At 36.5% G+C, this 27,166-nt stretch overlaps 4 protein-coding genes across 8 annotated transcripts in view; 1 reads left to right on the plus strand and 3 right to left on the minus strand.

The window, feature by feature from the left end:
• Positions 1 to 591: 591 nt before the first annotated feature.
• On the minus strand, positions 592 to 5,224 carry zgc:110319 (uncharacterized protein LOC796111 homolog). The gene is made up of 8 exons (XM_060872326.1): positions 5,113 to 5,224; positions 3,946 to 4,040; positions 3,569 to 3,704; positions 3,134 to 3,200; positions 2,910 to 3,021; positions 2,450 to 2,513; positions 1,436 to 1,610; positions 592 to 1,304 (listed from the first exon to the last, which is right to left on the minus strand). The coding sequence occupies exons 1-8, from the start codon at positions 5,178 to 5,180 to the stop codon at positions 1,233 to 1,235; spliced, it is 789 nt and encodes a 262-aa protein (XP_060728309.1). The 5' UTR covers positions 5,181 to 5,224; the 3' UTR covers positions 592 to 1,232.
• Positions 5,225 to 6,792: 1,568 nt separating this feature from the next.
• On the plus strand, positions 6,793 to 11,720 carry si:dkey-228d14.5 (uncharacterized protein LOC796266 homolog). Its single transcript, XM_060872333.1, has 7 exons — positions 6,793 to 7,148; positions 7,948 to 7,995; positions 8,569 to 8,640; positions 8,738 to 8,805; positions 9,140 to 9,267; positions 9,864 to 10,041; positions 11,006 to 11,720. Exons 1-7 carry the CDS (start codon positions 7,084 to 7,086, stop codon positions 11,188 to 11,190), a joined length of 744 nt encoding a protein of 247 aa, XP_060728316.1. The 5' UTR covers positions 6,793 to 7,083; the 3' UTR covers positions 11,191 to 11,720.
• A 2,221-nt stretch (positions 11,721 to 13,941) lies between these two features.
• On the minus strand, positions 13,942 to 18,837 carry eif4e1c (eukaryotic translation initiation factor 4E family member 1c). 2 transcript variants are annotated; one of them, XM_060872335.1, is made up of 7 exons: positions 18,690 to 18,834; positions 17,681 to 17,772; positions 16,882 to 16,977; positions 16,718 to 16,781; positions 16,488 to 16,601; positions 16,258 to 16,397; positions 13,942 to 15,062 (listed from the first exon to the last, which is right to left on the minus strand). In XM_060872335.1, exons 1-7 carry the CDS (start codon positions 18,705 to 18,707, stop codon positions 14,948 to 14,950), a joined length of 639 nt encoding a protein of 212 aa, XP_060728318.1. In that variant the 5' UTR covers positions 18,708 to 18,834; the 3' UTR covers positions 13,942 to 14,947. The 2 variants fall into 2 exon arrangements, with proteins under 2 accessions (XP_060728318.1, XP_060728317.1); XM_060872334.1 differs by having other exon boundaries at positions 16,258 to 16,601; positions 18,690 to 18,837.
• A 4,559-nt stretch (positions 18,838 to 23,396) lies between these two features.
• The window catches only part of tet1 (tet methylcytosine dioxygenase 1), a 34,825-nt gene continuing 31,055 nt past the window's right edge, over positions 23,397 to 27,166 (minus strand). For all 4 annotated transcript variants that reach the window (XM_060872328.1, XM_060872329.1, XM_060872327.1 and 1 more), the window contains one exon: positions 23,397 to 25,979. In XM_060872328.1, coding sequence (XP_060728311.1) covers positions 25,018 to 25,979 — 962 coding nt within the window. In that variant the 3' untranslated portion in view covers positions 23,397 to 25,017. The remainder of the gene's footprint in view (positions 25,980 to 27,166) is intronic.

The following is a 27,166-nucleotide window of genomic DNA, read 5'->3' on the forward strand; positions in this document are numbered from 1 at the left end:
CCTAAATAGAATATGCACTGCTTTAAAAAAAAGCACAAGCATACTGATAGTCATTGATAGCAACCTAATATAAATGTCTAATGCCATTTAGACACAAATGTTTGGACGACTGGAGCTTTTTAAAATGGTTTTACTATGGTTTAATGTTATTAAAGGGAAAACTTTTGTATGGTCCTGGGGTTCTCTTGTCACTTAAATAACTCTTATCCCACAATAACTCTTGAGGGTTCATTTTCCTTGATTTCTGGCATATTAATAATTATTAATTTGAGAATAAATATTCACATAGATATTTAAAGAAAACTCCAGCAACTCCATGTTGAACAAAGAGTTTCCACAAGATTGAGGAAGACACCCATTTAGTACTTGCCATAGTTTGGGTTTAATCCAAACACATCACTGAAGTGCAACAAACCTACAGAGTAACAGTAACAACACATTGTCCCTATCTCTCGTTTCATTTTTTGGAGTATTTCATAACCTGAATAATAACCAGACTGCATTCTTCTTACAAATGTGTATTATTAACCCACATAAAAAAGAACAAAAAAAAAACAATACTCATAAATTGTAAGAAAAGACATTGTTTCACTCATGTGTTTTCAGCTTTATTCTGGTCAGGGTCATGTCAAATCCAAAGCCTGGATTCACAAGGCACCATACTTGGGGAGTAGGGGAAGAACATGAGGAGAACATGCACAACTCAATACAGCTGCCTAAAATTTACAGTTTCGGAGTGATATTTACTCCTCTAACCTGCACTAAAGCAGCACAAAAGTCATGCTTTTGAATAGTTTGCATTAAACTTTAAGCTACACCTGATCTAAAGATTCCTTGTGGTATTAGTGGAACACTGACAGATTTAGTCCTATCTTTAAACCCTACCTTAATTATGTACAACGTAGGGTAAAACCATGGGTATGCTGAATTAAAGTTTGAGAATTTATAGCATAGCTTTGTTAAAGAAATATAAAATAAAAAACATTTGACTTATTTGTTAATGATGCATTTTAATATTCTTTATTATTATTATTATGTTTTACTATACTATAAAAAATTATATATCTGCTACTTCTTTCACACTAAATTACACAAAAAGGAGGCCAGCGTGAAGGAGTGTGTATATGTGCAAATGTGTGTGTGTGCACGCATGGTGACAGACTGCCACAAAGACTGCCACTCTGGACATGTCGAAAATCTTCAGGTCATCAAAATGGCTAGCGGCTTGTAGCTTAAGAGTCTTTTAATTTTTTTTCCAGTTCTAAAAACACATTCATGTTGATTTCATCCACTTCATCCTCCACCTGAGAAGATACAACATAGAAATATGAGAACGGTACAGATGAGGTACTGAATTAAAGGATTCCAAAACTTTTCTACATGTAATATCCATGACCATGTTGTAGTGACCCTGACTAGAACGATCATCTCTCACCTGTTCAACATCATCCACCTCTGGAATGTAAAACCGCAGCATGTTCTGTATGCCACTTTTCAGAGTAACATTGGAACTGGGACAGCCTGTGCAAGAGCCAACAAGCTTCAGCTTCACTGTGCCATCCTCAAAGCCCTTAAAGATGACATCTCCTCCATCCTCCTGTACTGTAGGCCTGAGAACCAGGGAACATAGTATAGGATTGTAGGACACGAGTCACACGAGTCACCCAGAGTAAGCAATAGCTTGAAAGAATAAGCCAAACTATTCTATAAACCAGTGAAAGTGCTGTGTCCTTCTTTTGGTCTTTAATTTGCATCTTTTACATATTTAACAAAAAATACATTATTTCTTTCTCTTGAGAATTTCATCTGAATTTGAATTTTGTTCAATAAGCAGCTTTTATTTATTAGCTTAGGACCATTCCACAAGAGTATGGTATTTATATATCCGGCATTTGGCACATGCCATCCAGGGCTACTTACATTTTTATACAACTGAGCAATTGTGGGTTAAGGGCCTTGGTCAAGGGACCAGCGGTGGATGCTTGATGGATCTGGGACTTGAACTCACAATCTTCAAATCAGTGGGCCAATGCATTAACCACTAAGCTACCACATTCCCACACAATTAGCGCTTAGATAGCTGTTCTGTTTGTAATAAAAGGTTCTGAACCGGGGCTGTTGCGCAGCAGTAGCACCAAAAGTACACACTAGTCGTTATGATCGACTGTGACGGGGAAAAAAGACCTTCACTGCTACCAATGTATTAGATGGTAAATCTTAAGTATTCTATTATATAAAATTCAGTATATTTTTCTGTTTGATAAAGCAGAATCTGTGTAGCTTAAGCATTAGACAGACATCACTAATAATAATAATAATAATAATAATAATAATAATAATGAGAAACCTTAAAACCAGAAAGTGATACTCCTCATGGAGAGGTAGACTGAGCTACTGATTGACACTGGCAAGTACTATATATTGCAAAATAGCTTTTAACACAAGTTACCTGATTCGAGTGTCTAAAAGCTCTTTTATCATTGAGACAATCTCATCATCCTCCTCTGACACATCTACATCATCAAAAAACAGACAGACAAAAATATTAAATATTTCATCTTGACAGAGATAAAACATGGACTGAGCAAAAAAATGAAACAACCATTTACACAATTTCTGATATTTACACAATAACCACAAGAGCAACAAGACCAATGCTGCAAGCAGTCACAGGGAAATAGTCATATCTTACATTATTTGTTATCTAGTAGCTCTTACACAAAAGAAACCATCAAAAATGACTTGATTAGCTGATTGATTACTTTTGAGGAGAAATTTGGGAAAAATCTGAATTGTCTGTGAAACATTGAAGAAAACAGCTGACAAACACAATTACCACTGTATATCTGTCTGGCACAATTCCTAATAACAGAGCTTAGTTCCACTAAGCTCTGCAGTGCTTTACTTACTGCTCTCTGGAGGCGTTACTCCTGTTGTTATAGCTTCTCCACTTTCAAAGAATTTGGTGATAATCTCAATCGCATGCTGTTTAACGTCTGCCCACTCAACATCATCATTCATCTAAGATCAGCAGCAAGGAAGGCATTAAATTGGTTTCATCTACTTTTGCTGTTTGGACAAAAGTCTACATAAATATAATTAATATATAATAAGAAAATAAGATTAGATTCACCTTTGTAAGTGTGATAAAATCAGGGCCAAAAAACACACTTTTCACCCCTTCAACCTGAAAAAGATTCCTGCAGATACAATGGGGGAAATATTTTTTATAATCTTACATTGATGGTTTGTGTCTAATCTGTGACACATGAAATGACATACAACCAGGTTAAAGAAGAACAGACTAGTTCTGCACTCAGTGGGAACCAAAAGAACAAGGACAAATTGACCAGGCATAACATTAAGTGCTATAAACAGATAAGCTGTCCTTCACTCTTGTTTATGTCAGCTATGCTTTCTGTCTGACTGTAATTGCACAACTACTCAGTATAAAAAAGAAGAACATTGAAACACTCAATTTAATTACATTTATTAAATAATTTTGCAACAACTAGAGATGTTTTACTGATCAGAACAAAAAGAAGCAAAATTTATTTAAATATGTTACCTGGCTAAAGAGGAACAATCTGCAGAACTTGAATTCGGGAAGTCTAGCGTTCCGGTTCCCAGCACAGGTTTCCCGGGAAGGAACTTTAAACTTCTGGGGTTTGGGGTGTCTTCTGTACAAACTGACAGCCATCGTACTGTTTTAAAAAAAAATATACAAATAAAAAAATTAATCAAATGAATAAAAAATAAACTCTAAGAACAACAAACCTGTTAAATGAAAGCAAACTGCATCTAAAATTTATTTCAACAGTCAAAATTTACTTCCATTATTAGATGTCGTGGCTTCTACGCAACACTGATTACTGAAATCAGATCAGTTAAAGACACATATGCCATTTAATATTTAATATATGGGGAGGCTTAAAAACAGCTCACCTGGAAAAGGTTTATTCTGTGACTGTTCAACTTGTATATTGTGCTTTTGGACTGACCACAGGAAACGGTACTGACTTCTGTCTTTCACCAAAAACCTACGGAAAATATGTTGCTTATACAAACAGTATACCATTCTAAAATTGTATTGTATGCAATGTTTATAGATGATTTCCAGGTCTAGTGTCAGCCTAAAAAAAATTCCAAAAAAATTCAGCACCAGTGCAGTAAGGTTTCTTATTATAGTTGTTGAGCTGATAAGTGGAATTCAATAAGAATCATCTGTCTATCAAGAAACATATATCTCTATTACACTCATCTCTTTTGATTGACTCAGAAATTGAACTCTTAACAGAACTAAAATGATTTTAAGGCGGATTTTAAGACTGGACACATTGAGGTGATTTTAGGTCCTTTCATAAACCTCTGAAGAGCAGCCTACACAACATACCAGGACATTTGGGTGGTGCCACACACACACCACACACACACACACGTTATTCCTATGACTCAGAAGTCCTTCAAACATCCTCTCAACTTATATCTAGAGCTTGATCATGCGAACATTTATGGGTTTTATAAACACACGTTTGAGGACGTAGATAGAAATGATAAGTTTTGGTGTTATATACCGAAGCTAAAAAGGTAAACAGACTCTTAGGAGGATTACATTACACAGACTATACATAGGGACATTTCATAGGTAAATACAAACAGCAACAGATGACATGCGCATAATTTCTGTTTAATTCATTCATGTTTTATTAACCTTTTCTACTTACTCCTGTATTACCTGCACTTCGTGTGTAACCGCTAATCATATTGGTGCGTTTAGTGACATGTAACAGCATGAAGATACCCAAAGTAACAGAAATAACAACACTATCTACTTTACTACGTGTGGAAACGTCTCTTTGTATTTCCATTACTTATCAACCTAAACCGTGTGGTTGGTGTCTGAATATCTAATGTAATATAAACGATAACAAAGCTAGGTTAGTTTATCGAGCTAACTTTATCGCTATCTGTCCCGCTAGCTACCCAAGTTGTCCATTAAACTCCACACTACGCTAAGTAATCTTACTCTATAGATCACGCTTTCTTCACACAATATCTGAGAATGTAATGATTTCGAAACATCTCAAAGATTTTGTCGTTTTTGTTACAAACCTAACTGAACGCGAAGACTCCTGCAGCAGTGCGAGCTTCAGGATCGTCCTCCTGAAAGACGCCGCCATTTTGAATGTTTTGATATTTAGGACCCGATGATTTTTATCTAACGTTTCTCCTGTGGAGCCAAGAGCTTCTGCCTGGATTTTTATTTTTAAAGAAAGAAAATAAAGACACGAAACTTTAAAAGTGACTGAAAACGAAGCATTGAAATTTCTAGAAACAATGAATTGCAAACAAATTATTTATATTTACAAGGCAGTTGATTGGTCAACTACTTCAGGGGTCCTTATTAAATGACACACAGGCTTCACTGCATCTGATATCATAATGAAGACTGTGATCTATAAATCTATCAAAGTTGATCATGTTTAAAGTCTCTTACACTTTTGTTTACAATATAATATCTTCATAAACCACCTCAATTATTTTACAAATATATTGGATACAACTAAATTCCCCAAAAATATGGATTATGCAATAAAATAGTCATTGTTTTTTTAAAATAAGAAAATAATCTATTAATTCAAATGAGAAGTAATGAACGTGTAGATAGATAGATAGATAGATAGATAGATAGATAGATAGATAGATAGAAAAATATTTTTTCCCCTTCAAAAATGTTAGATAAAACAAAATAATGTCAAATAAAGCCATATTTTAAAAGACACTAATTAAGCACAAAGGAGGAAACTGGACAGCACTACAACATGGCGGAACACGAAAATAGAGCACTAAATAGTATAGAAGCCTTTTTCAAGATCTGCTGGTATGGAAAGGGTCACGTTTATTATAAGGCGAATGAAACAATTCCCTCTTGTATAGATATCTTGTGTAACTGTTTTATTCATTTGCATTTATAAATGCCATTATAAATGTTTTTTGTTCAATAAGAGAGAGAGAGACGGGGGGCACGGTGGCTTAGTAGTTAAAAGACATGTCTGGTAGGTTGATTGGCATCTCTGGAAAATTGTCCGTAGTGTGTGATTGCGTGAGTGAATGAGAGTGTGTGTGTGTGTGTGTGTGCCCTGCGATGGGTTGGCACTCCGTCCAGGGTGTATCCTGCCTTGATGCCCGATGACGCCTGAGATCCAAGGTAGTTCAGATAAGCGGTAGAAAATGAGTGTGAGAGAGAGAGAGAGAGAGAGGGAGAGAGAGAATGCTCCTTCTTTTGAGACACTTTTATAGATTTTTTGCTGTTAACAAAACCTGTAACTACTAAGCATAAAAAAATCTAGTGATCAGGAGAAAAGAAAAAACACCTCTAAGTGTTTTATTCAATTTAAGTACAATTTAATTTGACCAAATATAGTGATTATTTAATTTGTTAATTCATTCATTCAATCATTCATTCATTAATTGGTTAATTAATTAATGTTTCCTCTGGTTGAAGTGTCCATTGGCTGTTATCTTAAGCACACTTTAAATAAACTGCTTTTCATCACTTGGAAACTTATCACTTGCTAATCCTGATAAAAATTTCTAAAATGGAAATATAACAGGAACAAAAGCAACAATTTGTTTTGTCCTGCACGTTACTGAGATTTGAACACTAATGGCAAACATATTTTACTATCGTTAGGCAGTGTGATTAAGCGAGAAGCTTGGTAGGTGAATGAATAAGCACAAGGCCTACGCAAACAGTGAGATAAAGCTGAGTTAACCCAGCCCAAATGTTCTCATTCCTGCCTTCTGAGAGGGCACTATGGTGCAAGGAGTGGTTATAGGAGGCAGTGTTTTAAATCTGTAAAAGTGTAGCCTTAGAAGAGTGTTGTTTGTCCCGTGGAAAGATTTGGCTAACCGGTAAGGTCCTCTCATCTTGAAGATCCTTGCAGTATTCTTGCTGAGGTGCTAAGAATAGGAACACAATGAAATTTAAACACCTGACTGGTTAATGTCTCCTCGGAAAAGAATTACTGGCAACCTCAGAATCAGATCTTCTAAATCGTTTGCTAACTCATCTGAAGAGACATGGGCATCTGGATTATCTTACCCATCAGTCTCAGTGGTGTCTCATTCATTGGATGCTGGACGGTGTAAGTCAACCTGTCTTGCATACGTTATAATATGGTATTTTATGAGTTAAAAAAACAACTTGAGATCTAGTAACCTATTCTTTGTCTAACCTGTGTCATTTATTTATTATGTTCGAGAGGAAGGGACCAATATAGAAAATGTCTCCTTTTGAAATAATATTTTCCTTGTAATTTGGGTTGTATCTTGTAGCCAGATTTTAGAAATCACAACAATGAATTAAAAGGTGTTAGCATATAAAATATATGACTTATTACATAATCTGATAGAATTCTCTTACTAATTAAACGCATTTCATCACAGAAATGGGATAGTAAATGCAAAGCCTCTATTATATTGTCTTTCTTTGTTGAACTCCATCTGGTCTTGCTTTGTTGCTGTCAGTTTAGTTGTATGATTTAATTTGTCAGCTAATCCAGTAGGACACAAGATGGATTTTCATGTAATTTGTCCTCTGAAATTCTCATTCTGCATGCATATCTGATTTAGTCTCTATCGCTGAGTTCCGGGTTACTCATTAACCATTCACCTAAGTTTATGATGAGGGCTTGGCTTATTGTAAATAAAGAATATATATATATATATATATATATATATATATATATATATATATATATATATATATATATATATATAATATATGCATATGCACACACACAAAACTTTATTCTTTATTTACAATTATATTTCTTTATATAACAAATAACAATTCTTTATATATATATATATATATATATATATATATATATATATATATATATATATATATATATATATATATATATAATCTTTTTTTTGCAGGTATGGACTTGCATTAAGATTCCACCACATCTGCTCACTCAGTAATTGGTATGTCTTAAAAATAATTCTTACTATATTATCATGTTTTTCCATTTCTATCAAATGGTAAAAACATACCTAAGTTCGTATTTTGGACCTGTGCAGTGATGTACCAGTACTGCAAGGCTAACATTGTTTCAGTGATTACGGTGCCATATCTTTGAATTACTGAATCATCACTCAAGTCACGCAGCTGGAATTTTCTATGTAGTTGTTGATACGTTTAGGTCGCATTGACCTTCAAATGGATTATTATATTTTTATACTTGCCTGAAAAAAAAACATGGCAGTGACGCAGAATGTAGCGTTTGACTCACAGCTGTGAGATTTGAAACTGAGCTTTATTAATTAGCCTGAATGGAGTTTCTTACTTGCTTCCTGTGTACAGATTTTGTCATTATTCTGACTTCCTAAAAACATACCTTGTTGTTGGATGACTGCTTAAAGGTGTGAATATGAGGATGTGTGATGGTCTTCAGTGTGCAGACCTGTTGTTCACCTTGACCATGAACTTGTTAAATGTTATGTATAGGGAATAAATCAATGTACCTGGTTTACGGTATCAATAAATCTCTTTTCCAGGGAATACAACAACTCATGTCTGACAAATGATAATGGAAGTTGCTGTACAGGAAATCACATACCCACAATAAGGTTAGCCAGACATTATACCAATAAACATCTTGGAGTTCTGACTCTTTGGATTTCTCACGCCAGTCTTGACCCACGTATTTTTCTGCTTACATTTTAGTGGCAGTGGAACCAACTTTCCAGAAAATTCCCTGTTTAGTGCCACAATCAATGGAGCTTCATTTTTATGTGAGTGTCATAGCAATTATGATGCATGTTAATTCTTCATAATTTGAGGCTATGCTATGAAATTATATCCCTCTAAGTATAAAAGGAAACAAAGATCATTTACGACAAAGAGAATGCCACATATGAAAACACCGTACAGCCGTAGTGTACTGTACAGTGTGTGTGCATGGCACCCTGTGATGGACTGGCTTCCCATAAATATATACACTGGATATTTTTTGTTTTGTGATTAGTCTTCCTGGAATAGATGCTGTAATTACTGCGAATCTGACCTGAATAAAGCAGTTACTGAAAATGAAGGAATAATACTGTACACTCTCTTGTTTTTGTCTAGTTGTGGTCTTCAGTATTTTCCATCATGCACATATTCTGAAGTGCAATGTGCACACTTTCATCAGTAAATGTGCCATGGTCTTTGGTTGTCTCGCTGGAGTTGGTGCCTTTATAGCTGGAAACTGCAATGTAAGTACAAATAGTAAGTGATTAAAGCAATATTTATTGGTTTATCTAGTAATGCCCATATAAAACAGAAATATCTTATTAGCTCTGATCTGTGATTTTTTTTTTATTCTTTCTGAAATCTTATGGTTGTCATAAGGTTGTGCATTGCTAATTGATAAATAACCAGATGTATTAACATTAATGGAAAAAACCATTGCCTTATCCAGAAATTAGATCAGGATTTTTTTTAAACTCTTCTGTGAGACCAAATTGTTGCGCAATGCAATTTAACAATTTATTTAATTGTTTAATTTAGTTTTAAAGCAGAGTGTGCTGTGTATTTCAGTAAGAATCTAGATCTTCAGGCAAAACGCTAAAAAAGAGCTTATGAACGATGACATGGGTTATATATGTTAAATATCTTCGTGTGTCTGTGTGTAGCTTGCAGTGCATTAATGAAAGCAGAACAGAGAATACAGTATTCAGTACCTCAATGTTCCTGATTGATTGCCAATTGTAATGCTGCATTATACAATCAAATCCCCTAAACAAAACCTATTTAAGAACAATAAATGATTCTGTCCTTGTGTTTTTTTTCTTTCTTCTTCTTCTTGTAGCCTGGTGAGCTTATGTTTCTGCATAGCCTAGGTGCTGCTTTGAGCTTCGTGTGCATCTGCTTCTACACGGTGCTGCTCACGTTTCTGACAAGCAGGTGTATGTTAACTGGACTAGAGCGCTTCCTCTACCCAATACGCATTGTGTTCTCCAGCATCCAGGTCACATTGACCATTCTCTGTATCCTATCTAAGCATATGAATTACATGTGTAGCAAAATTAAGTTCTGGTGTGACAAGAAAGCAGCTGGCTGGGTCATGTACTTTTATTTATTAATGGGACAGAAGACACTAGTTGCATATCTTATTCAACTGTGGTTCCATGAACTTGTAGATGTTGTGTGTAACCACTTAATTCCATTTTATTTCACGTAACATGGATTTTAATCATGGATCTTGTCACAGAGCAGCTTTACAGAAATGTATAAATAATGTGTAAGAATATACATTGGCAAGGAAAAACTGAGATGACAAGAAGAATACATCCTCATCTAGATGACACCTGATAGTCCAATTATAAATTATTTCCCTTGTGTAAGAAGGAACTTGTGACCATATGAACACTTTATAAGTATGATCATCAGAATCATATCTGAATTAATTGTGGTTTTAATTGAATTTCTATTGAACTGTTCAGTGGTGAGCGCAAAACTGGTCTTTGCAATTGAAACCTCTGGATATATCTTGTGCATGTGCACATACATGTTATAGGCTTCCATCAATCATGTATGACACATAATAGGGTTTGCAATTTCCCCCGAAACCTATAACCAATCTCTTGTGGTTCCAACAGACAGTTCAAGTTCATAGAACCACATCTACAAATGAAACTAGTGCTGTTTCATCTCTCTTCATTACAAGAGCAGCCCCAACCACATCTATTGTTGCATAGAGGTCATGGTAGCAATGAGTCACCTCATTCTGACCTGTGTGTCCCAACACTAGGAATAAGATGGAAATCAGCAAGCATCAAGCCTGTAGAGGGACCGCTCCACCACAACAACTAACATAATGTCAGAGTCTTGTACAGTACATTCTCACTTTTGTGCTTAGGTACAAGCAAAGACAAACATGTTCAAATTGCAGACCAATAATATAACAAAATGACATAACTTAGAAAGTATTCCTTAACCTGTGCTTGTCAGACTGCATCTTCTTTACTCAGAAGGAGTTCTACTACAGGCACATCTCCGCCATTGTTGAGTGGACCCTCAGCATGAACCTGGAGCTCTTTGAACTCAGCTATGTGGTGGAGTTTTACTTCTTCTCATCTGCAATGCTTTCAGTACTTCTCTCAAACAGTGATGAAAACACTATGATTCTGTCCTGATGGCTGACATCGACCATGCAAATCTTTGTTGTTTCTTAGGAGCTTGTGTTCAAACTGAAATGTTTAGACAGGATGCTCGAGAAGCAAACCTGAAAATGGGCTTACGATTCACTTTTGTGACATAAGCATATTTTTTGCACAAATTCAAGCCTCAGCCTTGGTTGGAATTTCATATTTACAGTATTCTGTAAATGTTAAATATACGCAGGCTGTATATTTTACAGAATCCTCCCTCGGTAGTCATTATAGTCAGCTTATTTAATCGAATCACAAAATACCTCAAACACTGAAGAATTTCATAGAAATAAATTATATGTACAGTGGGATGTAAATTTTGTTAGGACTGGATAAAGTATATATCTAATATTTTGAGAAGCCAAGGCATATAGGCTACACATATACAGTGCAAGATCCATTCTTTACACTCTGCAATATGTAAATGTAAGTAAACAACTCTATTCTCTACACAAGACAAGTGGCTACAAAACTGAATTAATTTAAAGACCAATAAATTGTACTGTTTTGTTTGACTTTTCATTGGACCGTTAATGCTTTAATATTCTTTAGAACATTCAAATGGCCCTTGCCTAATTTTTGGGGTATAGTTATGTGCTTTTGTTTAAGGAATTGCAAAATGTAGCTCCACCTACTGGTCAGAGAAGACGTTTAAACTTCATAATATACCAGCAGCTGGATACACTAAATAAGCTACAGTTAGTTGCCCTTGGTATGAATGTATGTAAATATGTCTACAGTCATCACATCATTGTTCTTGAGGTCCACCACAAGCTTGTCAGGATAAAGCAGTTTCTGAAGAGAAACGAACGAATAAACAACTCTGTATCCTCAGTTAAAAGCAGAGTGTTTAGAAATTTCAAGACAACTGTAATTATCCGCTCAGTGTTTCAGCACATAGAATGGATTCTCTTGTGTAATTAGGTGTGGCGCACGTACAAGGTAAAATCTACACAAGCTGTTCATGTGTAATGCTTAGCAGGTCTTACCATCTTTTCAGTATTTCAAGAGTCATGTAGAAAAAGAAAATACCCCCTCCTTCTATTCTATGGTTCTACTTAGCAGGGCTTAGATAACGATGGTGTGGTCCTCATGAACTTCTATAAACAAACAAATCTCCTGACAGAAAAGAAACAAAATACAGCAGATTTCAATATCCAGTCATTTTGTCCTCAAAAACAGTAAGTAACGTTTAGAAACAAGGTAGATTTACTGTAAATAAGTACACCCTTCTTACTTTCTATTTAAGATAGCAATTAGCAGCCTGGTGTTTCTAATGAAATACATGTTTTATTAGTCCTCAAGGAGTGTGATCAACTTAGACTGTTTTAGCCTTAGACTACTTTATTCTTCTTGAGCACATAGGTGTGTCTGAATCACCAAAAGAGATCAGCCATGATCTCAGAAAAGCCATTGTTGCTGCTCATCAATTTGGGTAGGGTTATAAGGCCATCTACCAGTGGTTAACTGTTATACAGTGAGAAGGATTGTTTATAAATGATGGACTTCTCAGGAAATTCAGTCCAAAGTCAGAGCATTTGATACACTCAAGAACTACATCATGTGACTTCTGTAAATGTTAATGTTCATCACAGTACAAACAGGAAACAGACAGAAAAAGTATAGTTTTTGCAGGTGTGGCTAGGAAAAAGCCCCTTCTCTCTAAAATGTATTCTGTAGCTGTCTTGGGTCTTCAAATTAGGCAAATAAACAAACTACAAACGCTCTGGAACAATATCCTTTAGTCTGATTTGACTGAAATGGAGATGACGCATATCACCACAAACTGTCATGTTTGTTGGTGGAGGGCTGATTATTTAAGCTTGTTTTGCAGCCACAGGAACTTGCAGTCATGGAGAGAACAATGAATTCCATTTTATACCAGAATATTCTTCAGGCTAATGTGAAGCCATCTGTCCATCAGCTTGAGCTGGGCTGAAATTGGGTCATGAAACAGAACGAGCAAGCACACCAACAAATAAATGGAAGGGTCTTAAGATCTTGTACTGTGCGTAAATGAACTGAAGCTTTATCATAAAGAAGGGGGATTAAATGTCTGCAAAACAATGTGAGAGGCTAATAAACTTTTATACATTTCTTAAGCTACAGTATTGTTGCTAGAGATGGTTCCACATGTTAGTGAATTATATAAAATTAGAGTATACAATTTTTTCCCCCAAATTGGTTTCTGAATAGTTTTCTTTTGGGGAAAAATGACCATGTTGAACTCTGCTGTGTAAATTTTTTTTTTTCATGAAATTAAAAGAATGTTTACTTTCTTTTCCCCATGACTGCATTAGATTCTAAGAACAGTCCCAATAAATATATATATATTAAACACAACAGTATCCATTTCCAGAAGCTATACACTGATGAGCACAGTCTCAACACAGCATTCAGGTGACATCGCTGTTTATTGACTGTAAATTAGAAACTTGTGTTCAATAGACAGGTATATTTTCCTTTCTTTTTTTACCATCTCTATTTACACAGTTACATTTGTATACAACAGATGGATGGCAAGGTAATTTTGGATTTCACAAATATGACCAATGCATTTGAGCTTTAATTAGGGACAAAAGTACAGGTCCTTTTTTTTTTTAAACTAAACAAAAATAAACCAATGACTCATGAAGCAACAGAGTGAAATTTACAGTATGGTCTTTATGGTGGACATTAAGTATCTTTCGTTTCTACTGTTTGATGGTAAAAAAAAAAAAAAAAAAGCACAAAAAATTGTTAATGCAAAGCAAGTGACCTTTACTTTGAAAGAAGGTAATATACATCCTGGAATTACAGATAGATACATTATGAACAAAATAAATTCACAATGAGTATTGTTTTCATTTTAATTCACCGAAAGTGGTGCAAATGAGATGTTTACAATGCTGATTGCAAGAGGAAAAGGTCAAACGCATACCTAAAAGCATAGCTATATATGTTTTTTACTGTATAATTCACTGTAAAAATCTTCTCTATTAAGCAGTAGTCCACATTACTAACAACTTCAAAAAACAAAGGAAGGGAAATAATTATAATAACGCAAAACAATAATGGGTTTTGAGTCATCCTCTCACTAAGTAGCTCAACTGCAATGCATAAGTCATAAATAGATGGGGCTAACACAAAAGGTCCACAAGCATCATTCCACAATTCCAGCATAGCTGAAACAACGATCTGCTACTCATCCAAATCTCTGAAGAACAACCTACGCTCATTTGTTACGAACCTTTATGGTATTCTCTCTACAGGTGCCTCTGCAATCATGTCTTATGCCAAACACCTCTAACCAAAGCATGTTAAAATAATTCTGGGCCATAAAATGTGTGTAAACGAAGCTGTCGGCTCTTCAAGTGTTCATAGTTGTCCCCCATACGCTTTTTAGAATTAAGAAGCATGAGAAAAAGAAAGGTTAAAGGAAAGAACGGTGTCATTTCAGTCTAAACTGTAAACCTTTTCAGCTAGGGCACTTTTATTAGTTAGGATAATGTCTGAACTCTAAAAGATCATCTAGCGTGATTCGTATAGCTTCAGCTGATGCAGTCCCTCTCACGGGTCAAAACCATTAGATAATCTTGTTTCGTTTAGAATGGAGTACATGACTACAAATGCACATGTTTAACATTTTTCTAATTTTTTTTTTTTTTTTTTTAAAAGAAAGGACACTACAGCAGTTGACAACTTAAACATAATGTGATGCAAATTTTGTAATTTTAATAAACCTACAACTTGAAAATCTTCTTCAAACTGAATACATGTTCTTTGTCGTAGAGCCACTTTTGCTAGAGGTGTCATCGTGGGACTGGTATCCAATAATGTTTTTGATGGGGAGATTCAAGCGTTCTTTGTATTGTTGCCTTAATGAAATGGGAAAAAAACAGAAGCATGCATAAACAGTTTTATCATCATACATGGAGAGGTGACTGGAAAGATCTATAGCTGTGCTAAATAACAAATGCTGCAGTACGCTGACTGAGCACTTTATTAGGAACAACTGTACCACTACTCACTTGTGTAGCTCTCAACAGCCAATCAGGTAGCAGCAACACAATGTATACAATGCTGAAATATGTTTTAAAAAACTGCTAATCTGGGTTTTGTTTTATATAAAACACACACAAGTCTCGAGAGTTTACACAGAACAGTGCAATAAAGAAAAAAAACATCACTTAAGTGACAGTTCTATTGGTAGAGAAGCCGTGTTGAGAGGTCCAAAAAAAAATGTTCAGATGGTTTAAGGCGACAGGATGGGTTTCAAATAATCGCTCTGTGCAAATGTGGTGAGCAGAAAGGCATTTCAGAACACACAATACAACAGCATAAGACCTCACTGGGTTCCACTCCAGTCATCCAAGGACAAGTATGTGAGGCTACAGTGGGCAAGGGAATGTGGAACATTGCAAAAAATAATTTTTCTAATCTACAACTGTCCTGTTTTAATGAGCGAACTCATCATTTTTTATGTTCTGAGATGCTTTTATGCTCACCAGAGTTTTACAGGTAAAAGTTCAGCTACCATATCCTTCTTGATGGCTCGAACAAATCGAACCCCTTTTCTCAGACTTTACTCAACACTCATCAACGGTTTCCAACTACAGAGCTGTCAATCACTTATAAATCTGCAAATGAACAGCAATAGAAATACTCAGACCAGCCAGTATGACACCAAAAATCACACCATAGACAAAAGGACTGGCATCACTCTTTTCCTTATTCTGATGGTTGATATGAACATTAGCTGAAGCTGCTGGTGTGTATCTACATGATTTTACACACTGCACTGCTGCCACATGATTGACTGATTAGAACAATGTAGATGTACAGGTGTTCCTAATAAAGACGCCATTAGGTGTACAGTTCTATACACATAAAAACTCGCTGGTGAGAACTAAAATATTAATGTGTTATTCAGATCAGTTTATTTAATTCCTCAAGCCCAAGTGGGAAAGGTTCATTCTTACAGAAGCTGAACGCTACAACAGCAAATCATTTTAATCTATTGATTATGCAACACTTCAGTCAAAAAATAAAAAAATAAAAGACGCAACTCACCCTATCGTCATAATAGCGTCCCTGTTTTGGCAGTTGCCCGTCCAGATGGAGATTTTGTCCCCCTTTGGACGAACATTAACTACTGCTCCGCAAACATCTTCACTGGCTTCGTCAAAAGATTCACCAATTAAGCACAACAGCTGCAAAACACATTGATAAAGCAACATTAAAACACTGCACAAATAATGAAGATACAGAGCTTTCGCTTCAGAAAAAAAAGGTAAACTTACTGTCTCCATCCAGTAGCGATCGAGGTCATTGTGTCGCTGCTGTTTGCTGAGCGTCATTAACCACCTCCCTCCAAGTTTATTCCTGTCATCTTCCCACATGGGCTTGATCCCATCCTGAGAGAAAGAGCAGCCACAACATACACAGTGTGAGATCAGTGAACACAGGATGCTAGTCAAGACATTTCACTGTCAAAGTAGTAAACAGAAATTGAAAAGTCTTTAAACCATACCTTAAATAAACAGTAATCACAGCCATATCCAAGCTTACTAGGTTGTTGTATGTGGTTATATAACCTGCAGGGACAAAATCGGAAAAGAGACATTATTTCTACAAAAACTGTAAAAACTTGAAGGAAAAGAAAAGTGCTTTAACAGTTGCAAATCACACACTTACGCCCAGAAATCTTCCACTGTGTCAAACTTAGAGATCAGTCGCAGGTTTTCCGTCCAGCTTTTGCTCTTATCATTTTTGAAATACCAGAGAGCCCATCTGCATAGAGGACACTTAAACTTAAACAAGCAAATAAATGCAGACTTATTTAACTTAACTTACAGTATACAAACATTCAAACTGCTTCGCACATAGTAGGATCACAGAAACTTTAAACCGATAAATATACATAATGGCAAAACTCTTATTTAGACAGGATACTTTATCCAGACAGAAAGGGGGATTAACGTGTAGTTTAAACAGGTTAGAAATAAAAGCAAGAATGGTCCAAAGTCCAATTACTCAGTTATAATAAAGCTTAAAAACACTACAGAGTGTATGGAGTGTGACTCTCAAAGCAAGCGAGGCTTCTCATTGGTGGAGAGAGAAGAGAAAGGTGAGTAATGTGCAGCAACAAGGATGACGGCTCTGGAAACACACAGCTTGCCATATGTGGTCAGCACTTCCTATTGGCCCATAGCAGTGACAGTCTGACAGTGTCAGTCAGTCTCTCTCTCACACACACACACATACTCCAGAGTGGAAGAATAATGCATAGCAAATCCAGATGAGAGACTGTGATGGCATGAAAGGAAAATTGGAAACCTGACAATATAAAGCTTTGTATCGCATTCAAAACATCCAGAAAATCCTATACAGGGTAATTCATAACTGGATGGATTAATATATATATATATATATATATATATATATATATATTCAGTTATTGTGGAAACCAATGTTTAAAGAAGAATTGCATTACCTGTTTTGCAAAGGATGTTTAATATACTGTTCAGGACTGGCAGCAACTGGTGTGGGACTGTCATTAGAGCCCTCTTCACTTTCAGGTCCTCGCTGAATGAACAATAAAATGTTTCTTATTTCTTCTATAGTATGAATTCAATATATTTACATCTTTACATTTAATTATGGGTTACAGAACCTTTGAACACAGAACACGAACACAAATGCAACATAAGGGAAGAACTAAGATTAATTCTGAGCTTTATACTAAAGAGCATTAGTAAATCTCGTGTCTAATCCCTGATACATGGCGATTTACATTCCCTCGCTTGCTGGTGTGAATGTTGGCAGTAAATACGTTTAGTAAACGGCTCGACAAAAGCAACACACCCTCTACTGGCGAACAACAATCCAGATCATCACGAATCCAGCTCATCGTGTGTTAGCCTGCTAGCTCATGTTACTTCATTCAGAACTACAACATCGCACAACAAAATCTCCGTCAAAACATTTTAGCAAAGCTTTCCCGACCCTAAGGTTGTTAAATCCAGGTATCGATGTGTAGGAGTCTCTGTCACAGCACTGTTCTGTTCTGTAAAAGAGAGCTAGCAGAAGCTGCAGCCGACACACGTGTCCAACTGGCCAGTAATAACCGACAAGCCGGTCAAAACAAACAGAGTCCATACGTTTAAAAGTAACTACAACGACGGCCCACAGTGATGCATAAAGGCGATGTAAAATGTCCACCATAAAGACCATCTTTTCTCTGGCTGCCTACACGGATCAGCGGCATTGCCCCCTGACCAAGTCCATTTAGAAGATAATTAGCTTAGCATTAGCTTAGCATCGCTGCTCATCCACCCGAAGTTGAGCAGCACCCCAATGTTTACACACAGATACCGCAACCGAGCATCCGGCATTGTTCAGATGATCCGAGCAAAAACAACCCAAAATCACTCAGAAACATCGGCGTTGCCATTTTAGAGACGCAAGAACGAGCTAGCTAAGTGAACCCCTTTCTCTCTTACCGGCTCCGAAGTCGCCATCTTGCCTGTAAAATTTTTTCTGGCCCTTCGTTACGTCACACAGACAAACCGGATCCTACGGCAACTCGCTGAAGTCACGCGGACTCCGACACGCTGCTATGAATGACTCAGTGGTGCAAATCCACGCTTCAACACCCACCCAGAAGCAGCGGTCTTACCAGCCTCAGCTACACGACTTTTTACAACAGCAGCTACTGTCACATATTACTATGTTATTCCACAAATCTTAATTTTTAAAAACCTCTCCAGTGTTTTCACCAAGGCAGAGGGTCCTGAACAATGGGTCCTAAAAATCCTAAACAGTGGTGTCCTCACAATCTCCTCTTTTGTTTCATTCATTTATTTTACAAATTAAACATAAAAATATCACAGATAGTATTCAGAAATGTTACCAGGAGACACATTTAAACAGGCCTTATTTAAATTAATAAGGCATATGGTATGTTAGTCTTTATCTTGACCTGCTTCACTAGCACAATTCAGCAATACAAATGGACATAATGTCTATTTGCACTAAACAATGTGGATTCTCAAATTGTAAATTGTGTACATGAACTAGACTGTTACTAGAAATAAGCAGTTTTCCTATTACAGTTAGTGATTAATAATAATAATAATAATAATAATAATAATAATATTCATGTACCAAGTATAAACAAAGCTCCTTTGCTTCCAGCCATATTACACCATGCTGAAAGTCATAATGCTTATGTGGATTATGTGCTTCTTGGTTTTTTCATTCCATTTAACCCTATATCAGACAGTTTTCTTTTTTAGAAAAGCTTCAAAGTAGGATCTTTTAGAAAGACAAGGAGCCCTTTTTATCGAAGAAACCCATTTAGAAATATATTAAAATGAAAACCAACCAACCAACTAACTAACTAACTAACTAACTAACTAGTGAAATCAAGACACTTTTATTGTCATTTATAGCTGACGCAGTACATAGTGAAATGAAACGTTTCTCCTACAAACTACTTAAAAGCAGCTTGTTGTAACCAGCTCTCAAAACACAGGCTGAGCTGGTCACCCCGGTAAATCAGCTTTTCAGCTGGAAATAAAATTTTCACTATTTATTTTTAACTGTCTTAACTGAACAATAAATATCTGACATTTTTTGATTGATTCAGAAACCCTTTCCCTTCTACTGTTTCCCTTTTACCATCACTACCTGTTGGCATAGATGATCCAGCAATTTGGCCAGCTCAGTCTGTGTTTTGGCAGATGACATTTAGATTTAATGTACCTGATTTTTCAGTAGGTTAGTTACTTGTTCTTTATTTGTTGTTTTCTGGATCCGAACATGTTTCTGTTATAATGTTAGAGTATAAAGGCCACCTGCATACAGCGAACACAATTCTGGTTCAGCAGGTACTTCATATTTTATTTAGCTACAGAGATGGAAATCCATTTCTAGAAAAAAATCCATTTCAAAGCTATTATCTATTTTGAACCTATTTTCAATATATTTCATTATATTTTGATATTATAATCTAGTTTGAAGCTATTTTCTAATTTAGTTTCTATTTTCAGAGGTAATTTAGTAAAGATTTAGTCTAATCTTCTGGTCATTTGAATAGAATGGGTTTCAATTCAAACCTCATTAACAAAAAAAAATAAAATAGTCCTGTAGAAATGTCAACATTAGATTCAGAGTATTGTATGTGAGTTCAGGAATAAAAAGCTGTTTGTCTGCAGCCATCAGCCAGAATATTATTATACACCTTTAAATAAAAAGATTTAGATCCTTGTTCATAAACCAAATCTACAATGAGGGGAATTGTTTAAATTAATTTGATAGATAAGGGCATCCGTATCTGCAAAAATATTTGAGAACCCTTGAATATCAAATTTAACTTTGTCTAGGTTTCATTTGCTAGGAACATTAGGCCAATTCTAATTGTAAAGTGTTTATTTGAAGCATGTACAAAGACCACAGATCAGAACACCAACAAAGATAAGCCACACTTTTAATTAGGTAGGTTTTCTATCCTTTGGCATGCAATTGTACACCGAGTGAACATGTCATCAGGAACACATAATACATACACACATAACACATAATACTTTTGGGTTGAGCCTCCCCTTTTCACTTAAACCATCATCAAATAACCTTTGGGTAAATTGTAGTTATGAAGGGATGCATATAGTCAGCAACAATACTCAAATAGTTTGTGGCATTCAAATGATGCTGTTGGCAACAAATTCTGACCCTACTATCTGTGTGGCTCAGCAGAAATCTAGATTCATCAGTCCAGGCTACACCTTTCCAGTTTTTAACTGTCCAGTTTCAGTGAGTGTGCCCCGGCTTTCTTTTGTCATCAAGGTTCTCCGTATTGTGCATTCTGAGATGCTTTCCTGCTCACCACAATTGTACAGAGTACTTACTTCTTCATTGCACATAAGACATTTTATACTACTGTCATACTTCTGCTATCTGTCTGGCACCTTACAAATGCCTTTATATTCAGAACACAGAATATTATTAAACAAACTTTCTATATTGTATTGACAAGCGAGAAGAGAAACAGTATTTCGATTCCTCTGCATGTCTGCACATATGGTAGCACTGACAATAAAAACCTTAAACCTAATCTGAGTTACTGTAACCTGTCAGCTTGAATCAGTCTGGCCATTCTGCATAAACTTATCTCATCAATAAGCAATAAGCTATTTATCTCTACAGAATTGCCACTCACTGGATGGTATTTCTTCATGGCACCATTCTGAGTAAATTTTCTAATTTCTAATTTGACAAATGTTGTCAGCATTATTTTTTGAAAAGCTGAGATGTAGAGCTATATGTTTAAAAAAAAAAAAGCATGTGTTAAAAACAGAGAGATCTGATTGAGGTAAGGCATTAGCTAAAAGTGGCATGGCCACGGTCATGTCCAGCAATTATAAGGCCCAGTAACATGAGTAAGAGCATAAGGTGATGATGTGATGACGTGGGACCTTTAGCTCCTCCATCTCATCTTGCCAAACATCTTCCTCTTCACCTTCTAAATCTCTCATGACTGCCTTTGACTTTCCCACATTTGCAGCCTCAGCTGCCAGCCTCTCAGCCTGCTCTTCTCTCTCCCTGGCCTGGTTTTCATTCCAACCAAGAGGTCTCTGCTTGCACTCTGCACATAATCTACCATTATGTGACCATTACCTAATAATCTCTCTCTCTCTCTCTCTCTCTCTCTCTCAAATATAAACTTTTAATATCAGAAAAAACTTCATGTTAAAACTAGAAAAAATGTCTTGGTAATACAGCTGCCCCTTTTTACCATATAGTAGTTATTAGAAGGGAAATAATTTATAATCCCACTATACGGTGCCAGCCAGATGAGGACTAGTGAGCTCCCATGTGAGTATAGTTTCTCTCAAGGTTTTTTCCTAATATTATTCCAGTGAGTTTTCTTTGCCAGTTTCTCCTCTGAATTGCACATTAGTGATAAATTCTGGAAATTTTAAAATTTGTGTCCTTTATTTATATGTTCATTCATTCATTCATTCATCTTCTACCGCTTATCCGAACTACCTCGGGTCACAGGGAGCCTGTGCCTATCTCAGGCGTCATCGGGCATCAAGGCAGGATACACCCTGGACGGACACCCCAACCCATCGCAGGGCACACACACACACTCTCATTCACTCACACAATCACACACTAGGGACAATTTTCCAGAGATGCCAATCAACCTACCATGCATGTCTTTGGACCGGGGGAGGAAACCGGAGTACCCGGAGGAAACCCCCGAGGCACGGGGAGAACATGCAAACTCCACACACACAATTGAACCCCGACCCTGGAGGTGTGAGGCGAACGTGCTAACCACTAAGCCACCGTGCCCCCCATTTATATGTTGACTGTTAAAATTGAATTACATTTAATTGGCGTTTAATATGTATTTTATATTTAATCAGTTATAAGTTGCCTATGTTAATTAGAAATATGACTAACCTGCTTTTTAACACAAAATGTTTTTCATCCCATTTATCTGCATTGCAATATTGCCATCTGTGTAAAGGTACCATAATGATAGAAATCAGAACAAATTAAGCAATGGCTCTCTCCTTTTTAACTGGTGTAGCACAGTTTACATGTGCTTACAAACTGAAGCTTACACTTGCTCTTACTTCTTTGATTCTTAAACTCCTATTCAAAATTAGATCATTCAATTTCTCTATGTTTTGAACAGATTTAGTACTGTCTCTCTGTTCGAGGTAAAAAAAAAAATCACATTACTCTTTGTCACCTCCATAAGTTCCTCTCAGGGTTGATTCCTCATGTGGCATTTTGGTCAACTTTCACATCTGCTTTCGCTCATTAGAGATGCAGATGTAATTCCTCATTTCTGTGTAGCTGTGTTATCCAAGTCTATAATGCCATAAAATAACATCGAAAAGAATATATTTTATGACGCAAGAACTTTTTCCTGTTACTGGAAATTTCAGTAAAAAACGAGCACTCAGTACACTTCATTTTAAATCTACATTCAAACTTAATTTTAATCTGCACTCTCAATTGCCCCAAAAGTCTTCAGTCATAAACACATTTCATAAATAAACAAATAACTATATTTTAAATGTTGATAGGATGAAGGAACTCTTTACTGTAGTAACTCCCTGAGTAACAGCCCAGTGTTACTATTAGTTTCCTTTGTTTAGCTTCACCAGTGTTTTTCACAAATGCGACAATTTCCTTGTTCAGCAAAAGTAGCTTTAATTGGAAATGTACACTAGAATGAATATATCCATGCCACTTTGTGTCTTTAGAAGGTTCTACTGTTTGTGTGTTGATGGGTTTTTTTTTTTGCAAGAACTTTCTCTGCCTTTGCTGTAAAGAAAAAAAAACTATAAAAGGTGATTTTACACAGCTGGCATGAAAACAAAGTCTTGTTTTCTGGAAACAAATGCTTTCAATATAAAAGTTTTGGGAGTACATCATAATATACTACATTTACACAGTAAACTTTAAGCACCTTAAGGAAAAAGACCGGAAAACCTAGAATTTCCTAAATTGCAATAACAAATGTCTAACTTAGAAAGCATGAACACAGTTATGAAGTACCATACCCCATTTCATGCAATGGAGTAGCAGGCTAACAAATATATGTTGGTTTAAAAAACAAAAAAACTAACATTCAGACATTTACAAAGAATGCAAATTGTAAAACATAGCATGATTTATTTCAAATAAAAAACACCATAAATCAATAAAAAAAAGATCTACTTTCAGTTGGATATATAGTAGGTCTTCAAAAAAAGCACCATGGAGAAACATACAGTAAATCTATTGATGCATTTTAGCACACGTGACAAAATATTATGTCAGATTATATAAAATGCCATTTTTTCAAGTCTTGTTTTAAACTCTGTGTGAACTGAAAAACCTAAACTGGGAAACTAGTAATATTGTATTTTATGCAAATTCCAGTAATAAAATGGATTAGATTCCACACATTATCAAAATGCAGCATATAACCTTCCATGATTATTGCTTTCATAAAGCATGGTTTAAAAAAAAAAAAAAAAAAAAAAAACAAATCCTGAATGGGTTCCAAATAAACTTAGCAAAGGACATATACAGATACTGGATAAAAGAGGTCGCTTATAAACAAAACAAAATCTGTGCATACTGGACATTTCAAAAGTCAAGTTGTTTCAAAGTGCTTTTTTTTCCTCTCCAAACAACACAATGTGTAATGGGAATAATTCTGCATCTAAGTACCTTCATTACATGATAAAAACCAATGCTACATGTTCAAATCTATCCAACAACCAACTGTATCACAATACTGGTTATTCAGTAAGTTACTGCTACAATGGCACCATAAAACAGCAACTACTGAAAAACTACTGAAAAGAGCACCCAAGCTGAGGCAAAAACAATAGAATTCACATTTCACAATGTCAATTCTGAGTGTTTACTACACACGTCATTTTCAGTTTGACACAGTAATATTGCAGTAAACAGGCTTGGACCAGAAATTAAATACAAACTGATGCAAAAAAAAAAAAAAACAAGAAAAAAGTAAAACATTCAGAATAAATAGTCACATCTTCTATGCACTAATTCCAACTCTTTGTATAAAACCAGCTTTTAAAACATCTGTTGTGAGCACCATCTCTTAAAAAAAGAACAAAAAATGTAGACACCAGATCTCACAGTTAAAAACTGACAAATGTAGTCAGCATTATTTTTTGAAAAGCTGAGATGTAGAGCTATATGTTTAAAAAAAAAAAAGAAAAAAGCATGTGTTAAAAACAGAGAGATCTGATTGAGGTAAGGCATTAGCTAAAAGTGGCATGGCCACGGTCATGTCCAGCAGTTATAAGGCCCAGTAACATGAGTAAGAGCATAAGGGGATGATGTGATGACGTTGTCCCGAGTAGCTGTTAGTGACTGGCGAGTAGGGACCTTTAGCTCCTCCATCTCATCTTGCCAAACATCTTCCTCTTCACCTTCTAAATCTGTCATAACTGCCTTTGACTTTCCCACATTTGCAGCCTCAGCTCCCAGCCTCTCAGCCTGCTCTTCTCTCTCCCTGGCCTTTTCGGCCATCTTGGCCTCCCACTGGAGCAAGCCATGGCCTGGTGTGTTGAGGCTCTTGTGCTGGTAGAAGACGAGAGAGATGCGAGTGGGGTGGCTGCGATTAGGGCGCACAACGGGAGTGGTGGCGTGAAGCTCATGGCGAGCACATTCGATGAGTATAGAGCCATGAGACGGGGCCACTGCAACCCCACCGATATCCCCATCCAGGAAGTTGTGTTCGCTGTCTGACCACACCTCCTCAGCTTTAACCTCTTCTGGAGTCAGGGGTCGCAAGGTTGTGGGTGGACCATGGTGATAGTTGTTATCCAGGCTCGGTTGTATTTGGGTCATTCGACTGTGGAGACCATCGGCCTGGGCTGGGGAAAGCAATCTCGGAGAAGCGCCACCCTGGAAGCAGTGCACTTCCTTGGGTTCTGTCTTTACAGCAAAATGGTAGTCACTAAAACCTATGGACTTGGTGTCTAAGGAGCCGTGTGTATGCTGCTGGTTTTTGTAGGGCTTCTGTGTGGCGTATTGGGGAGGGGTGGGTAGGTTGCAGTTAGAGTAGGGAGAAAGTGCTGCAGTGTGTTCACTAGGGCCCACTTGTGGAGTACAGTCTGTGCTGCTGTAAACGCTGGATGACGAGATTAAACTTAAAAAGCTCATTCCTTTTTCTGGAGTCACTTGCATTGGTGGACAGTAATTCTCAGGCTCCATCTTAAAACATGGTGAAGTGCTTTTAAAACCTACAACATAAAACACAGATAATCAATAAGAATGTAAATGTATATATAAGAACAATGCGAATGTATGATTCAAGTTAATATGTAAGGCATAACAGAATGGCACAATAATCAAACAAAACATAACAAAAAATAAAATAAAAAAGAATCCCTGGTCAAAAGTTTACATATCCTTAGTTCTTAATATTGTGTTTAGCATTAATGATGGAATGCAGTCTTTTGTAATAATTGTGCATGAGGTCCTAATTCTCTCAGGTGGTATAGCTACACAGTCTTCTTGGCAAAATATCTCCAGTTCCTGTAAATTTTTGGTTGTCTTGCACAAACTGCACATTTGAGATCTCCCCAAAGTTTCTCAATGATATTGAGTTCAGGAGACTGTAATGGCCACTCCAGAAACTTCAGCTTTTTCTGCTGTAGCCATTGAAGGGTCAACCGTTCCTTGTGCTTTGATCATTGTCATGTTGAATCATCCAAGAGCATCCCATGTGCAGCTTTCTTGCTGTAGAATTATTGGCAAATTGACTGCCAGTATTCTCTGATAACATGCTGCATTCATCTTGCCATTAATTTGTACTAACTTCCCTGTGCAACTGAAGCTCACACAGCCCCAAGAAATGAGAGATCCACCACCATGCTTTACAGTGGGGATGGTGTACCTTTCACAGTAGGCCTTGTTGGCTCCTCTCCGTGCACAGGGTTTATGGTCGTGAATATAAAGTAAAAGTTTGGTCTCATCACTCCAAATGACTCCAAAATGCTTTAAGGCTTGTCTAGATGCTGTCTGGTGTACTGAAGACGGGCCTTACTGTGGCATGGGCACAGTAACGGCTTTCTCCTGGCAACTTGACCATGCAGGTCAGTTGCGTTCAAGTACCTACTTATTGTGCTCCTTGAAACAACACCACTTTTTTCCAGAGCAGCCTGTATTTCTCTCGAGGTTGTTTGTGGGTTTTTCTTTGCATCCTGAACAATTCTTCTAGGCAGTAGTGGGTGAAATCTTTCTTGGTCTACCTGACTGTGGCCTTGTATCTACATGTATAACCTCTTATTTTCCACCTCTTTATCAGGGTTTGAACAGCACTGACTGGCATTTTAAAGTGTTTAGATATCTTTTTATATCCTTTTCCTGCTTTATAAAGTTCAACTACCTCATTATGCAGGTCCATTGGCAGTTCTTTTGCCATGGT

This window comes from Tachysurus vachellii, chromosome 6 (assembly GCF_030014155.1).
Source record: "Tachysurus vachellii isolate PV-2020 chromosome 6, HZAU_Pvac_v1, whole genome shotgun sequence".
NCBI lineage: Eukaryota > Metazoa > Chordata > Actinopteri > Siluriformes > Bagridae > Tachysurus > Tachysurus vachellii.